The 16,448-nt window shown below is 46.9% G+C and overlaps 1 protein-coding gene across 1 annotated transcript in view; it reads right to left on the bottom strand.

Moving 5' to 3' along the window:
- Positions 1 to 15,857, bottom strand: part of DCLK3 (doublecortin like kinase 3) — a gene marked incomplete at both ends in the record, with an annotated part of 42,906 nt that extends 27,049 nt beyond the window's left edge. Inside the window, one exon of the mRNA XM_084248414.1 lies at positions 15,776 to 15,857. Within this exon, the coding sequence (XP_084104540.1) occupies positions 15,776 to 15,857 (82 nt within the window). The remainder of the gene's footprint in view (positions 1 to 15,775) is intronic.
- Between the last annotated feature and the right edge of the window lie 591 nt (positions 15,858 to 16,448).

The following is a 16,448-nucleotide window of genomic DNA, read 5'->3' as shown; positions in this document are numbered from 1 at the left end:
AAAAATATAGAGCTTTCATTCATGTTCAGGAGATATGTCACCTTTGAAAAACATGGGCTGTTTATGTAAAATAGTAAGGGAATATTATGAATAATTTTATGCCAATAAATAAGACAACTTAAATGGAATGGATAGATTCCAGAAAGACACATATTACCAACGTTCATGCAAAAAGAAAAAAATAGGGCCTCTCTGGTGGCGCAAGGAGTTAAGACTCAGTACTATGAAACTATTGCCAGCCACTGCAGCACAAATTCAATCCCCAGCCAGGGAGCTGACCCACATGGCACAGCAGACCTCTCCTGTGTCGCCTGCTGCTCCCCTCAGCAGTGTATTTCGGTCAATCTGCCTGTTCTGCTCCCCACTCTGTCTCTGGTGAATCCTCTCACCACCCCTCCTGCACCTCTGGCCCACACCCCAGCTCTTGTATGTATAAATAAATAAAACAAGGGCCTCCCCAGTGGCACAGCAGTTGAGCTCTGGGCTGTGAAGCTGCCCGCAGCCTCTGCAGCGCCAGTTCAATCCCCGGCAGCCAGGCGAGGGTCCCACATGGCTTGCAGATCTCTCCTGCAGCGCCCCCTGCTCCCCTCAGCAGTTTATTTCGTTAGTCTACCTGTTCTGCTCCCCGCTCTGGCTCTGATGAATTCTCTCACCCTCCCGCACTTCTGACTGTACCAAGTGCTTGTATAAATAAATAAATAAATCTTTAGGGGAAAGATAGATAGATAGATAGATAGATAGATAGATAGATAGATAGATAGATAGATAGATAATCTTTAAAAATACAAAAAGAAAGAAACTAAATAGCTCCACAGTGCTATTTATCTGAGGTTTAGATATGCCAGACTGAGGAAAACCTTCCCATTCAAGAGAAGATAGATCATTCACATGATCAACTGGATTTACTGGTTAAAAAAAAAAAATCTCACAAATTTCTTATGTTGAAATATGCATTTTTTGTAGACAAAATGACATAAGTCCATTTTAAGAAGAAGTCAAAAAAAGATCTGTATATTGGATGCAAAGACTATGTAGGTAAGAAAATCTCTCTATGTTAGAATTGAAAGGCTAGCAGCCCAGCACCCTAAATTTTTAGATAACAACTACAGACCAGCGAGGGTAAGCAACCAAAACAAAGTCACACAGCAAGTTAGTCAGAACTGAAACAGTTCTTCCGCAGATCCTAACTCTTTTGGAAGAATGGCTCAGACAGATTTAGGGATGTCATTTGTAACTAAGGAATAAAGCACAGTGCACAGGATCATCCAGAGGAAACAGAGTAGGATTCAGACACAGCAAGGCTATCAATACCTAAGCAAAGCAGCTTCAGTTTAGCTCTGCCCTAATTGTTAAGCCAGCCAGCATCCCGACTGGGCAAAATAAATTCACACAGTGTTCCTGCAGCTGGAAATAAACAAGTGAGCTTTCCTTCAATCTCCCCATAGGCAGAATGATCCAAAATAAAACTCCCCAAAGTATACTAAGATTCCAAACAAAGAAGAATGATGTTTGCGTAAAGCAAAGTAAAGGACAAACTTCTTCCTTTGGGGAATTCAAACTGGGTCTGGTTTTCCTCTAATTTAAAAGTAGGAAAGTTGGGGCCTCCCTGGTGGTGCAAGGGGTTAAGCAGAGCACTATGAAGCTATCCGCAGCCTCTGAAGCATGAGTTTGATCCCCAGCCATCAGGGAGCTACCCACATGGCACAGCAGATCTCTCCTGTCTCGCCTGCTGCTCCCCTCAGCAGTGTGTTTCAGTCAGTCTGCCTGTTCTGTTCCCCACTCTGTCTCTGGTGAATTCTCTCACCCCCTGCACCTCTGGCCTGTATCCAGTTCTTGTATGCATAAATAAATCAATCTTTAAACAATAAATAAAATTAAAAATGAAAGTAGGAAAGTCACAGTACCAAGATCTTGACTGCAACAGGCTTTAGCAGAGAAAACACACAGTGAAGTTTATAGGAGTGGCCCCAATACTCATCCTGAGTGCCAGAACCAAGAGGGGCTCATGTATCTATGCTGGCAGAATGCCCGTGGTCCTCCCTACATGGGCATCTGCAGGGCCACCAGCTTTCCAGGATGACTGTAAAGATGTAACAAGATAGCAGAATAAGGTCACCAACATACAGCAAGCACTAAGCACTTAGTGGTTAAATTAAGTTGACAACAGTGGCACCAAGGCAAGTCAGCTCCTCTTTGGAAAAACCAACCTCACTGGACAGAAACTCACCAAGTCTCTTCAAACAACCCAACTGCTGCTACTTATAGGCCTTTTGAGAGCATCATGTACAGATGGTTTCACAAAGATTGATACTTCCAGCGCCTTGATAGCGGTAAACCTTGGCAACTTCTGGCTTCTCTGGGAGTTGTGGTTATGCTCCTGTGGTTCAGGATCCCTTGTGATGCTGTCTCTTGGCATTTGCCAAAAATATAAAATTTACAGAGATGGAATCTACAAAATAAATGGGTATGGCTTGGCAAGATTCCAGTACACAGATCTAGTGCCAGGCACTAGATTAGCTGGCGATAAACAAGTGTTGCATGAAAGAACCCAGAAATGAAAGAAATTCCAAGTGTGTTCATGAAAACAGCAATCAGTTGAGTTTATGATCATCGGAATGTACTGGTTACCAAAGCAACCATGTACTCAGGATTTTTCATCAGTTTCCCCCTCAAATCTATCTAAAGTTAGTCATCAATATTCAACAGGACCTACAGTCATAGATGCTGTAGGTCCCAGCCAGATCCCCTTTATCAGGCAGTGGCTCCACCCGTGGGCCGCTGTGAGTGTTGGCTGTTAAAAGGGCCACCACTGCTCAGTCCTTACGCTCCCAACTCTGCCATCAACTAAGGGTAGCCTGTGATCAGTGGCTCACTGAAGGGCATGGGGGTGGGTATAAAAGTGGGCCCTTAAAAGGTGGGGCCAGCTATGCAATGCACACCGCAAAGGTCCCCCCAGGCTCAGAATGAGGCTCATCTCCAGCTGACACCACATCTGTGCCCAGCTGCATCCCAGGCTCACCTCACTTCCTTTTTCTGACAGTCCCCTCCAATCCTATGCACAAGAATCTCTATCATAGGTTCTGCTTCTAGGGAACCTAGACCCACACCGTTGCCCAAAATTATGAAAACCTTCAAATATTAAAATAAAGAATGAGAACTGACTGTTCTATGGCATTTTAAAAAACCTACTAGTAGAAGGCACTCTGTCTCTCAGATTTCATTAAAAACAAAGGACAGTTAATTGCATACAGATGCCTAGAGTGTACTTCAAACTATTTCTCTCATCCACCTGATACATCCACCTGATCTTTGTTCAGGTGTGCAATTGATCTAATAGCTCTTTAAAAGGCCTTCCACAGGGCTCCCTGGTAGCCTAGGGGTTGTCTCAGCGCAATCACACTGGTTGGCCAGGGAGCTACTCACATGGCACAGCAGACCTCTCCTGTCTCACCCGCTGCTCCCCTCAGCAGTGTATTTCAGTCAGTCTGCCTGTTCTGCTCCCCACTCTGTCTCTGGTGAATACTCTCAACCCTGTCCCTGTACCTCTGGCCTGTACCCAGTTCTTATATGCATAAATAAATAAAACTTTTTTTTAAAAAAAAGGGAAAAAACCATGTGAGTGAGTGAAAGAATAGCTCACAAGGGCCAGCAATTTCCCAATATCTAATTTTGCAACTTTTACACTAACAGCTGATCTTTTCAAGCGTAGAGAAAAGAACTGTAAGAATCTTTATGCAAAAGTTCCTTTAAAAGCTATGAAAAATAGGGCTATTGCTGGTTTAAATTCTTAGCAGTGGTAATTAATTGTAGGTTAAAAAAAAAACACAATGCCAGCCACTGTTAGAGACAGCTACCTAGCCAGAAACTCTCAAGAACTTTTGACAGTTATTTAAGGCAGCATGGAAAATATAAAACTTTCCCTTTTTTTCCCCTTAAGATGGAAAGATATTTAAAACTCCACTCCCTCCTCCCAGTAGGGTAAAAATTCATGGTGTGTGGTTTTTTGTTTTTTGTTACATCCTCATTTAAGACTACTTATAAGCCCACATTGTGTTTCTGGCCACATGACATGTTGGGGGGCAAGATAGAGAGACACCCCTCTGTTTCTGTACCCTCCCCACCTCACCCTAAATGCCCCATGTTCCTTTCTAAGAAACCAACAAAGACAGCTACTTTGTGCTCCTGGTAAAGAAAATAGCAATAACTAAATGTAAAGAGGGCCTTGCAGCCACCGCTGTCTTTGCTTTGTAATGGAGACAAAGCAACTAGAAAAAAAAATACCTAACAGGGCTCCTGAGAACATGGGGACCATAGGGGTCTTTCAGATTCTCAAATATTTTTATTTATTTCCTATTTCCCATAATGTGGGTGTGGGTTCCTGTGTTCCTTTCTTGCCACAGCACATCTCTGAAAAATATCATCTTCAAAATGGGTACTCTTGGTTTCCCTCAACTTCAAAAACAAGTTAAAACATCTTCACTTACGAGATTCTGGTAGAAAGGGGCCTCCCTGGTGGTGCAAGGGGTTAAGACTCAACACTATGAAGCTACATGCAGCCACTGCAGCACGAGTTTGATCCCCAGCCAGGGAGCTACCCACATGGCACAGCAGACCTCTCCTGACTCGCCCACTGCTCCCCTCAGCAGTGTATTTCAGTCAGTCTACCTGTTCTGTCCCCCACTCTGTCTCTGGTGGATCCTCTCACACCCCCCAAGTCTGGCCTGTACCCCAGTTCTTGTATGCATACATAAATAGATCTTTAAAAAAAAAAGAAAATTAACAACTCCTTGGAATTTTAAATTAATATTAATGCATTAAAGAGAAAGCACTAGAAAGTTCTAGTAGCCAGCACACAGCACAGTTATAACCTGGTCCTTAGGAGCTTCCTCGTAATTAGATTATTGGGGATGTCCTCAACCTTTGAGCATGGCTGACCCCAAGATCCAAAATGAAAAGGGACCTTTAATTTGGTGCACTTAGTATCTTTTTTTCTTTTTAAATTAATATTCCCCGCTGTCGTTTTCCTTCACTGGAACACCAGGTAAGGCCCTGACCGGAAATGTAGGGTCCTTTCATTTTGTTCCAGGTTAACCTGTCTGACCTGCCAATCCTGTCTTCAATATCACTGAAGTTGGAGTTCTCTGACATCATCTTTCATTATCCAGACTCAAAATACAACCATGTCATTAGTAACGAGTTTCATTTGTTTAAAAGGAAGACTTTGATGTGATATCTTGTGATGCCCAGGGCCATGACACCTAAAATTAAGTTTTAAATTCGTGAAAGATTGTCTCCAGAGAAAATGCACAGTGAGCCCAAGCTCCTTGGAAGCTTCTGTAAACTCTGCAGTAGGGCTGGGGGCTGGGATCCTGTGATTTCTGCCACGTGCCCAAATCCTTGCTATACCATCTCTCTACCTCCTCCCCACTCCCCCTGAATTAATTCTAGAATGTACTTATTTGTTTCTTTTGAGCCACCTGGAAAGCCAATTATAGCTCATGGAACCTCATGAAATAGCTTTATATGTTTTTATTTCAAAACATAATTAGAAAGTGCCCAGCTATAAGGTGAAAAAAATTTAATTATGTATTCTTATATATTATATAAGTATATAGTTTATATCTATTTACAAATATTTGTATAAACATATTCCCGTAGATCCATTTAGACATATATCTATAGTTACACATTATACATATTTATATGTGGTATATAAAAAAGCTTTCCTATATAATAGCAACTAACAGTTGGAAAATGCAATTTAAAAAGCAATTAGAGGGCCTCCCCAGTGGCGCAGCGGATTGAGCGCAGCTCTGTGAGGCTGTCCGCAGCCTCTGCCGTGCGGGTTCAATTCCTGGCCAGCCAGGGAGATTCCCACATGGCACAGCAGACCTCTCCTGTCGTTTCAGCTGCTCCCCTCAGCAGTATATTTCGGTCCTTCTGCCTGTTCTGCTCCCCACTCTGTCTCTGGCGAATCCTCTCACCCCCCCACCCCACACCTCTGGCCTGTACCCCAGCTCTTGTATAAAAATAAATAAATCTTAAAAAAAAAGCAATTACATTTATAATGTCAATGTATAGAAAATTCCTAAGAATAATTTTAGCAAGAAATGCATTTGATTGACATAAGAAAACCACAAAACAGAGAGGAAATAGAAATTCATTTAAAGGACTGTCCATTCCAGAATTGAAGTCCTAATAAGTTAGATTCTTCCGATTATAATTTGTAGGTTTGACACCACTTAAGCACTGAGGCAATTTTTGAGGGAGGACAAGAGGGAACCGAGGAATGAGTAATGAAGATAGTGAGAGATGTTGCCGAGCTACAATTACAACATCTTGGTACTTGCACAAGAATAGCTGGATTTAAGGAGAAAGAAAACTGTGATCCTAAAATAGGCACTACTTCACTTGAGAATTTCATGTATAACAAAAGCGCATTACAAACTAATTAGGAAGGTAAAGATAATTTTATTCAATACCGAAGCCATTGGTTAAGAATTCGGAAACAAAATAATTTATGTTTTTATTTTATAAACATAAGCCAAAAAGATGAATTAAAAACCATGGGGGGGGGGGGGGAAGAGAGGAATTGTATCTTAATATTAATCAAACTGATGGAGGAAAAGGATAGAAAAGTTGGAAAGGAGGCGCCACAAGACCAGAAACCTGGTTCCCACAATGCCGGGAGCTGGAGGTGAGGGTAGAAGTGACTGACATAGTCATTAAACCAGCTATAGGGCCTGAAAATCCTTCCACGCCAGGGCACAGACCCAAGCAAAGTGTCAGATGCTGTTAGTGTCAGAGGGCGCAGACTGGAGGTACAGATATGGAGATTGAGGGCTATGGTAGACTCTCTGGCCCCTTTCAAATTTACAGAGTTACCCAAAATCAACGACAAACAAACCACTCCAGGGAGAAGCGAGCCCCTCCCAGAGAGAAGACTATCTGGGCAGTCTCTGCCCTGGCCAGGGCAGCAGTCCCTCTGCCTACCTGTGCCTATGCAGGTGCTTCTCTCTCCCTCTCCCTCCTGCCCGCCCATGACCTGTACCTGCCGGGGTTTCTCTGCACAGACCTCCCTCAGCAGAGGCAGCTCTCCTCAAGGCCTCCCGCCCGCGACCATGCAGGCCTGTCTCTTAGCAAACCTGTCCCTTTTGGGGTAGCCCTTTCTGCCCGCTTGTGTCTATGCAAGTGTCCTTCATTCTTCTGTCCCTTTTATAATAAACCTGCCCTTTTGGATATAACTATTGTCTCTGTGTCATGGAGAAACTTGCCTGGGAAAATCACCAGTGCTGGGGAAAAGGGAGGTCTAGTAAAGTTTTTCCCAGGGTGAACCCAAGGACCCCACTCTCCAAAACCAATAACTCCAAGGATGACTTCAAAACCACACAAGAGAGAAGGACTTTGGAATCATAAACATTAAAGGAGATCACAGGTCAAAGATGCCAAGGGTGAGTCTCAGTATAGGATGGACAAAAAGAGATGGGGTGACTTTAGCATGGGCACCCCCAAAAGGACAGTACTGTTGCTGTGTGTCCAGCAGGGAGGCACCTCAGCAGATAAAAGCCAAAAGCTCAGTGGCTACAATCATGAAAGCTCCCTGCTCACATGACTTCCAATGTGGACTGAGCAACCTTCTTCTATCTCAGACCCTCCGGGGGGCCACGACAGCAGGGGACACAGTAGTGGTGCCCTAGTTCTTTCCTGCCTGGATGAGATGTGACACACGGCACTTTCACGCACAGTCCAGTGGACCCAACCAACCCAAAAGGGCTCTGGGTTAGACTCTCCCAAAAGCAGAGCCTGGGGCAAGGATTTGAGCTTATTTGGAAGGTGATCCCAGGAAGTACTGGGGTAAAGAAATGGGGTGGGCCAGCAGCATGAATGAGCTGGTGACCACTGTGGGCAACTGGGGCACAGCTCTGCTGGGAGCCTCCGGGGAGAATGAGGAGAACATGCCAGAGTGTCCCAGGAGAGGGGCATGGAAACTGACAGTTACCCATTCATTCCCTTGCATTAATGGTTGAGGGCTGCTCCCAGGGCCACTAGCACCCTAGCACTTCTGGCTTCCCCCTAAGAACAGGCCAACAATGCTCCTGCAGGCAGAGAAAGCCCTCCAAGAGGATTGTGGGGGGCTGCAGGGAGCCATCACAACAGGCTGGTAAGTTTTCAGGGACTGTGGGCAGGGACTGCTAGTGCCTCCTAAAGAAGGGGTGTAGATAGATGTCTGGGGAGCACCCATTCTCTCTGCCACAGTTGTAGAGACCCACGCTGTGGGGGATTCTGGTTATAGCCAATCTGAAATTAATACCACAGGGAACTAAACTGAACAAGCAGGTTCACCCATTCCCATAAGAGACACTCCTAAAGCAAGGTCGTCCTTGCTGGGATATCTGCTCTTCCGACCTCTGCACCCGAAGAAGATTCTTGAAGGGACTGCTTGTGGGCATAGAGATGGTTGTTTAGGAGAAATGCTCCACTTGTTTATGGGGGCTTAGAAAATAAAAATGCAGGGTATCATCTTCAAGTAGCATGTGGTTTCTGGGGGCGACACATAAGCACTTGCTTACAGTCCATTTATCACAAATTTCAGAGAGACACAGCAGGAGAGGCCAAATGTCTCCCTGCAGAGCCTGGATGCTCTGCTGTGAAGATGACGCCTGTCCAGAGGCCAAGGGACAAGCAGACAACTGTCAGGGGTGGGAACAGGGACGTGAAAGCCACTTGCAGCATCTCGCTCCTCTTGCTGCCATCCCATCCCCTGGTGCATTCAATTAATAATTCATATAAAAAGGAAACACCAAGTTACAATCTAAAATATTTAGTGCCAAAAGCTGTCACACAAGATTTTACTCTAGAAACCTCTGGGATTTGTTTTCCACTTGTGACATTTTTATTTGTCTGTTCGGGTAGCTTCCTGTTCTCGACCTTCCGTTTCCCCAAAGTACAGTTTCCACATGCCTCGTTACTGAACTACCCAGAGAGCATTTAACCTGCCCAGGTCTGCGCTCTCCTGAGGGGATTTTGAGTACCTCTGTCCAAAGAAGAAACAGAGAGGAATTGTTGGTGCGCTGAAAAGCTGAAGACAGATCATGAATCTCACATTGTTCAGTTTGACAGCTTCTATCTCAGAACCACCTACGGTTTTCTTCATTTTCTTCTTCAAACATGTAGAAAACAAAAAAGAATATGCTTAATTGGGCAAAATGTTGCTTGAACCATGTCCAGTGGGTCAGAAGCAGCGGGTACAATAGAAAAACTAACAAAGCCACTCATATACTCCAAATGAACACTAATTAAATGTCCCGGAGAGGAGAAAATAGACACAAGACACAGCGGTTCCTCAGAAACTGGCTCAGGAAAGCTTGAGTCAGTTAGAAAAGATGGGATGGGGCCTCCCTGGTGGCGCAAGGGGTTAAGCACCGCACTGTGAAGCAATCCGCAGCCTCTGCAGCAAGAGTTCGATCCCTTGCCAACCCGGGAGCTACCCACACGGCGCAGCAGACCTCTCCTGCCGCACCTGCTGCTCCCCTCAGCAGTGTACTTTGGTCAGTCTGCCTGTTCTGTTCCCCACTCTGTCTCTGGTGAGTCCTCTCACCCCCCACCCCCACATCTCTGGCCTGTACCCCAGCTCTTGTATGCATAAATAAATAAATCTTTTTTAAAAAAGAAAAAGAAAAGATGGGATGATAACATGTCTTTGCACAGCTCTGACCAGGAGCTCCTCTGTTCTTTCCAAGCAGGGTCCTCACCCCCGGCCAGCAGCATCGCCCCAGCTCCCAAGACTGAGTCATCTCTGACTCCTCTCCCCTTACCTCGCCTCCATATCCAGTCAACCTCCAAGTCCTGTGGGGTCCACCTCCTAGAAGTCTCTGGAATCTGGCATCTCCTCTCCACCCCCTACACTACTCACTGCCTTGGTGCCCTCCTCATCACATCGGACTGGAACCATCTGTCTCTGGTCTTCCTTCCCACCCCTCAGCTACCTGCACACCTGCACAAAGTGCTCTCTCTAAACCACAAAGCTGGCCATCTCTTTCTTCTTCAGTAAACATTCCAGTGATTTTCTCCCAGCTTCTCAAATTCTGGGGGTTCTTCAGACACAGTGGACAAGGCTCACATGTTCTCTAAAGTTATCTTTAACTTTATGCTTTCATTTTCATGACCATCTTTTTTAAGGTTATCAGAAAATAGAAACATATTCTGGATCATCTGAATGACCACATTATGCTAAGTACTGCCACATCATTTTGCTGTTCCTATTCTTACATTCATGATGGAGTTGGCAAAAAGAGATATTATGTTAGCTGTCAGAGGTTAATGAAAAAAATAGCAAATCAGACAATACATAGAGAAGAAACTGATGAGGGAATTGAGCCATTACGCCAAATTGATAAAAACCTGAACCAATCAATTTTAGACCCTGAAACAGAGTTTAGTTTCAGCAAAAATCACTTCATCATCAACATTAAATTCACAAGGCTAATCTGCATTAACTCCATTTGTAGTTGTGCTGATATTTTATTTTTATATTTGTTTTGGTTTAATGGGCATAGGAGAGCTCTAAATATAAAAGTTTAGATGGACTTAAAAGCGACCTTAAAAAATAATTTGTATCATCACTAGAAGTATATTACTCCCACTTGAGAAACTCTGACCTTTATCATGAGGCTTGAGTTCCATGACAAAGCATGTGTGGGAGAGACAGTGATGTTCTCTGAACTTTCCAACCATAGTGCCCCATCACTTTCCAAACCCTCACGATGAATTCTAGCCAATTAGCCGTGAGTGCACGGAGCAATGCCTGTAGTAGTGCCAGACCAAAGCATGCATAGAACAGCCAAAGTTAACTCTTCCTGTGCTGGTGACCACATAAGGTCTTATCTTCCAAACGGTGAGGCTCCACGACAGGAAAGCTCAGTCACTTAGCCCTCCACTGACCTGTGTGAGTGGGAAGTAACCTTTAGTGGGTTAAGCTACTTAGGCTGAAGTGGAGATTAGCCTATCCTGACTGATGCAAATTCAGGGACTGAGCTGTCTTCCTACCCAAGCTCTCCCCATCATACTCCATGTGCCCAATGACTCTTAGTTCAATGCCTGCACACCTCCAGCTGTTCCATGACACCCTACCTTTGCACATACTGTTCCTTAGTCCTTGAGTGCTATTCCCTGCATGCTTCTGCCATCCTTCCTCCTCCCTGCCACGTGAGTCATCCTTCAAAACTCAATTCAGAAATAATTACCACCTTTCCCAATGCTCTTGCTCCTATCTCTATGACCCATGAGCGCTAAAGAATGCTTATATTATTTATAATAATCACGTGTTTACATGTCTGTCCCCAACCCACCCACAACCACAGGGTCAGTGACTTAGTCACCTCTTCATCCTCAAGGCCAGCAGGCGGGGAAATAAGCAGCAGCATTTGACCATTCGGCTAAAAGAGCTTCCTCCAGGGGGGCTGTCAAGGGCATTGAAAGACGGTTGGGATCACTTGTCATCAGGGAAATGCAAATCAAAACTACCATGAGATACCATCTTACACCAGTGAGAATGGCACATATTAAAAAAGCTAGCAACAACAAATGTTGGCGAGGGTGTGGAGAAAAAGGAACTCTTCTGCACTGTTGGTGGGAGTGCAAACTGGTCCAACCACTGTGGAAAGCTGTGTGGAGATTTCTGGACCTACTAAACATAGAGCTTCCATATGACCCAGCAATTCCACTCCTAGGTATCTACCCAAAGGACACAGAAACATCAATTCCAAAGAACACCTGCACCCCTATGTTTATAGCAGCACTGTTTACAATAGCTAAGCTTTGGAAACAACCCAAATGCCCAAAAATAGATGACTGGATCAAGAAGTTGTGGTACATATATACCATGGAATATTACTCAGCATTCAAAAAAGATAAACACATGCAATTTGCTGCAACATGGATGGCGCTGGAAGGGATCATGCTCAGCGAAATAAGCCAAAAAGAAAAAGAAAAATACCGGATGGTCTCACTCATAGCAGGAATCTAGAAAACTTAAATAAGGGACCAGGAAAATGAATAACTATAAGAAAGTGAAAATCAAAATCAACAAAAAACTATGAACCAGAGACACTTTTAGGGGGGCGGGGGCGGGAGGGGAGGGATTGGGGTCTCAAGGGGGGGCTGCAATTGTATGGGGAATATAACAATAAAATTTATAAAAAAAAAAAAAAAAAAAAAAAAAAAAAAGAAAGACGGTTGGGTTGGAGAACACCTTCTAAGCCAGCAGCAAGTCCCAGCTGTCTCTGCCCAGCTCTTAGCCAGATCCTTCTAGGAGACCTGAACCCTCCTGTCATCTTCCCAAACAGCGTTCCTCATCCCCCACAAAGGACTCAGACTTTTTGCCTGGGGAGGAGTGGCTTAGGGCTTTATACTCAGAGTGTGATCCCCAAGAAACAACACCTACAGAACTTTAGGACGAGTGAGAAAAGTATAATCTCGGACGCCACTCCAGATCTCCTGAATCAAAATCTGCATTCTAATAAAATCCTCAATGGATCAATATTTGAGAAGCACTGACTGACTCAAGGCAGCCAAGCAGAAGCTCTTCAGCATTAAAGGGAGCATTAATAACGACACTTTGTACTTGTAATAATACCTGTTAGGTACATCACATCACTACATCCTCAGAACAATTTGATCATGTCCATTTTAGCAATGAAGGCATTGAAGCTCAGAGTGGTTGAGTATCTTGCCCAGATCACACAGCTTTGAAGTGTCAGAGCCCAGACATGAAGACGGTTCTGATGAACTCAAGAGCTCTAAAACCCAAAACCATACACACCTCAGCCCCTGTCACTTGCAAAGGTGTGTGAACACTGAGCCTTCAAGACCAGCTCAAGCAGCTCTGGGCAGCCCCTGTCCCTTCCTACAGTCACTGAAATGGTGCTTCTCTCTAACGATAACACCTTCACTCCCTCCACCCGATGCCTCCACATACACTACTGTCTCCCCCGGTAAGGATTTCATGGGCTTGCTCAATAATTGCCTGATGAGTCAATGAAAATATTTCCCTTTTGATCATCAAACAACCCTCTGAGGTTGGCTGGTCGATTATTATTGAGTAAAGAACGTGAGTACAGTGAGATTCTCACAGAAGTTCAATGACTTGCCCCAGGTCACCAGGAAGCCTCAGACCTCAGGAGGGAACTCAGCTGCCTACAACCCAGAACACAGGTCTGCCCCACACTTCCACTCGACTTGTCTTTCCCTCCTCTGACCTACATTACCAGGCAGTTAACAAATATATCCTTTCCAAAACCTCCCCCACATCTGCATCTTCAAAAGGGGTTCTGCTTTACTACCAGATGGGCCAAATTTAGACTTTAATAGGAAGCCACCAAAGAAAAAGGTGGGGAAACTTTGGGTGCCAGATACAACAGGCAGCCTGGCCTCAAGCAAGGGAAACCAGACAAGAGCCTGTGACTTAAGCAGCCCCCCCAAGCCCCTCCTCAGTGACCCCACTGTAGAGACAGAGGTCCCTTGGAGGTCAAGCTGGCAGAGCCCCCGCCTCTGCAGTTGGCTTTAGAAAGAAGCTAAGGCATTTAACCAGTTTGTCCAGAGAAAACCAAATTATCTGCCTGAAATATTCAAATATTTAGGGAAAATGGAAGGGAAATGTCTCTTGAATTAGGAAAAGTAGAGCTGGCAGGAGGTCGGAAATGAGATCCTAGGACAAGCAAGCAACTTTCCATTTTGTTTTCTTTTTCTGAGCCCCATACCAAGCAGCATGGCCTCCCCTCTGTGGGCATTGTATTCACTGCCAGAGGCACCCAGGTAAGGGGATCCATGGGTGCCGAGCCCCCACCTGCTAATCTGTGCCCGGACACAGGGCTCCATCTGCCCAGAACCTACAGTGCACTTCACCTATTGACATTACTGATGATAGAATCTTGCTGGGGAATCATGGCAGGAAAAACCTGTTGAGAATGAGAAGGGTTCATGTTTTTGACTAGGTACCCTAGAAGCCAAACTTGGGATAAGAATTCATAGAAAATGTTTCATTAGGAAGTATTCCCAGGAGAACCTGTCGGGGCGATGAAGAAGCAAGACAAGAAAGAAGCAAGCCCAAATATGACCTATGAAGGTTAATTCGACACAACTGCAACAGTGGATCCCAGGAGATAAAATATGCCAGGCCTGGCAGTGCCCCAGTCAAGGGCAAGGGAGCGAGACTTTGTACACTCCAGTACACCTTTGTCATTGATTAGGGGCTGCCCCCAGAGGAAATAGGAAGCTCCTTGCACTCCTTACTCTCAGTTCCTCCAGACCAAGCTGACCCTCCGTGGTCCGAGGTCATCCTCCAGCAAGGAGGGGTGACAGGCAATAGAGAGTGAAAGCACCCACAGCACCAAGGGCATGAAGATGGCAAAGGAGTCTAAGGCATAAGGTGTAGCGCTGAAGTAGCTGCCCCTCTCCCTGTCCCCTGCCCAGGAGTTCTCTCTCTCAGTTTTGCTCAAAGCCCGGCCATGGTAACACTAAGAGTCCATCTCAGTTATTCTGAGTTTCATGATGTCCTCACACAGGGACACTTTCCTTCCTGCACTTCCTACAGCTCATCATAAAGGAACATGGTTCAGAGATTTTCAGACTTAAATGAAAGGAGTTACAGAACGTGTATCAGAAATCACTTTCTGCCCTTCCCCAGTGAGGTCGTTCATGGCACTACCCTAAGCAATCCAAATATTAAACCGAAATGCCTTTCTGAAGTTGGGCTGCCAGGCAAACCCAACCCCAACATCTTTCCCTTTTATTTCCTGGGGCTCCGGATTCTCGCTACCTTGTGCCTGAGGGCTGCACACAGTGCCTGGCTACTGCTCCGGTTGCCTCTTCATTGTAATCATGACTGTTAGCTCGACACTAGCCCCACAGATGACCGTGACAGCAGCAGCGTGGATTAACTCCTCAGCTCCTAACACAATCATCAACGTGCAAGACCCCCTAATGCCAAGATGCTTCACAAAAAAATAAATTAAAAAAAAAAACAAAACAATGATAAAGGCAGGACCCAGCTTCCATATTTTGGACAGCACATCAAGGAAAGGACAGGCAATGGGGGGAGGGGTATGAGGGTGACTAAGTGTTGGTGATGAACAACAATTGAGTTCCCTACACAACTTCTGCCCCCCCCAGCCTACACACCCCACTCCCAGCAGGCAGTTGCCCTTTCTCTGGTGGTCTTTAGTTTTCCCCTGTCTTCCTTTAGTTCTAAGGAGAGTTCTCTTTTCTTTAGCTGGGTCAGAGAGCTGTGGGGACTTGGGTTCAAATGCCAACTCCACTGCTCTCCAAGTGACCTTGGGTAAGCCAAGAGTCTAGGAACCTCCATTTTCTCATCTGCACAATAGGGATAATTCCACCTCTCTTACAGGTTGGTGGAGAGGCTGAAGTGAGGTCAACTCTAGCCAAAGCGCATTGGCGAGCTCAGAAGCTCAACAAATGTCAGCTTGTTCCGAAGCACCTTCCCTCTCTGCAGCCCCAAGAAAGACACCCCCATGCCTTTCCCAGGAAAGCCCCAAGGGCTGCCGAGAGAGGGAACCAGCCTCTGGCAGAGTTATCCCGGAGCCGACGAGTTTCAGCCGGTGCAGACGCAAGCAAGTAAACACACGCACCTCGGGTACCCCCTGGGGACCGGCACTGCGCCCCCCTGCACAGTCGGGGTCTCGAGCCTGGGCACAGAAGTCTCCCACCCCCACCAAGGCTGCGCCCCGAGCGGGTCCGCGCCGGAGCGCGCCGCACTTACCCGGGGCGGGCCGCGCGGGGCAGCCGGGGGCCGGCGGGGCGGGGTGCGGCGGCGGGCGCGGGGTGGGCTCGGCGGCGGGCATGGCGCGGCGCGGGCTCGGGCACCCGGACGCGGCGGTGGCAGCGCGGGAACTCGGCTCGACGGCCGAGAGGGCGCGGGAAGGCGGGGCGCGACGCGAGCAGCAGCGAGCCGGCGCCCGCCCTCTCTCCGCGCTCGCTCCGCCGCCCGCCCCGCGCCGCGCCCGGCGACAGCCGCGGGGAACGTCTCCGGGGGCGCAGGGCTTAGCAACCGCGCGCCGCCCGCCGCAGCCTCCCTCCCTGCGCCCGCCCCGCCGCGCGCGCCGCCCCGAGCCCCAGGGGCTGGGCGGGGCCGGGCTTTGAACTCGCACTGCGCCCACACAGCCTGCCGCACCAGTCAGCGCCCCAAAGGGGTCCCTGGGGACCCCTTAGCAGCCCCGCTTGTCCCGCCCCGCCGAGTCCAGCCTTGGCGCGTTCTTTCCCCACCGTGCGCTCTTGGGAGCCGAGCTTGGCAGAGCCTTGAAGGTGAGCTGCGCCTGCAGCCTTTGGTCTGTCTCTGGGTGGCAGAGCGAAGGTGTCCCCAGGAACCCGCGCAATGCTCGCCCCTCCGGGGTTAGGTGTAGACTGCCCGCACCACTCCCTCCTGCCCCTTCGCG

This window comes from Talpa europaea, assembly GCF_964194135.1.
Source record: "Talpa europaea genome assembly, chromosome: 11".
Taxonomy (NCBI): Eukaryota; Metazoa; Chordata; class Mammalia; order Eulipotyphla; family Talpidae; genus Talpa; species Talpa europaea.
This window is presented reverse-complemented; position numbering and strand designations above follow the sequence as displayed.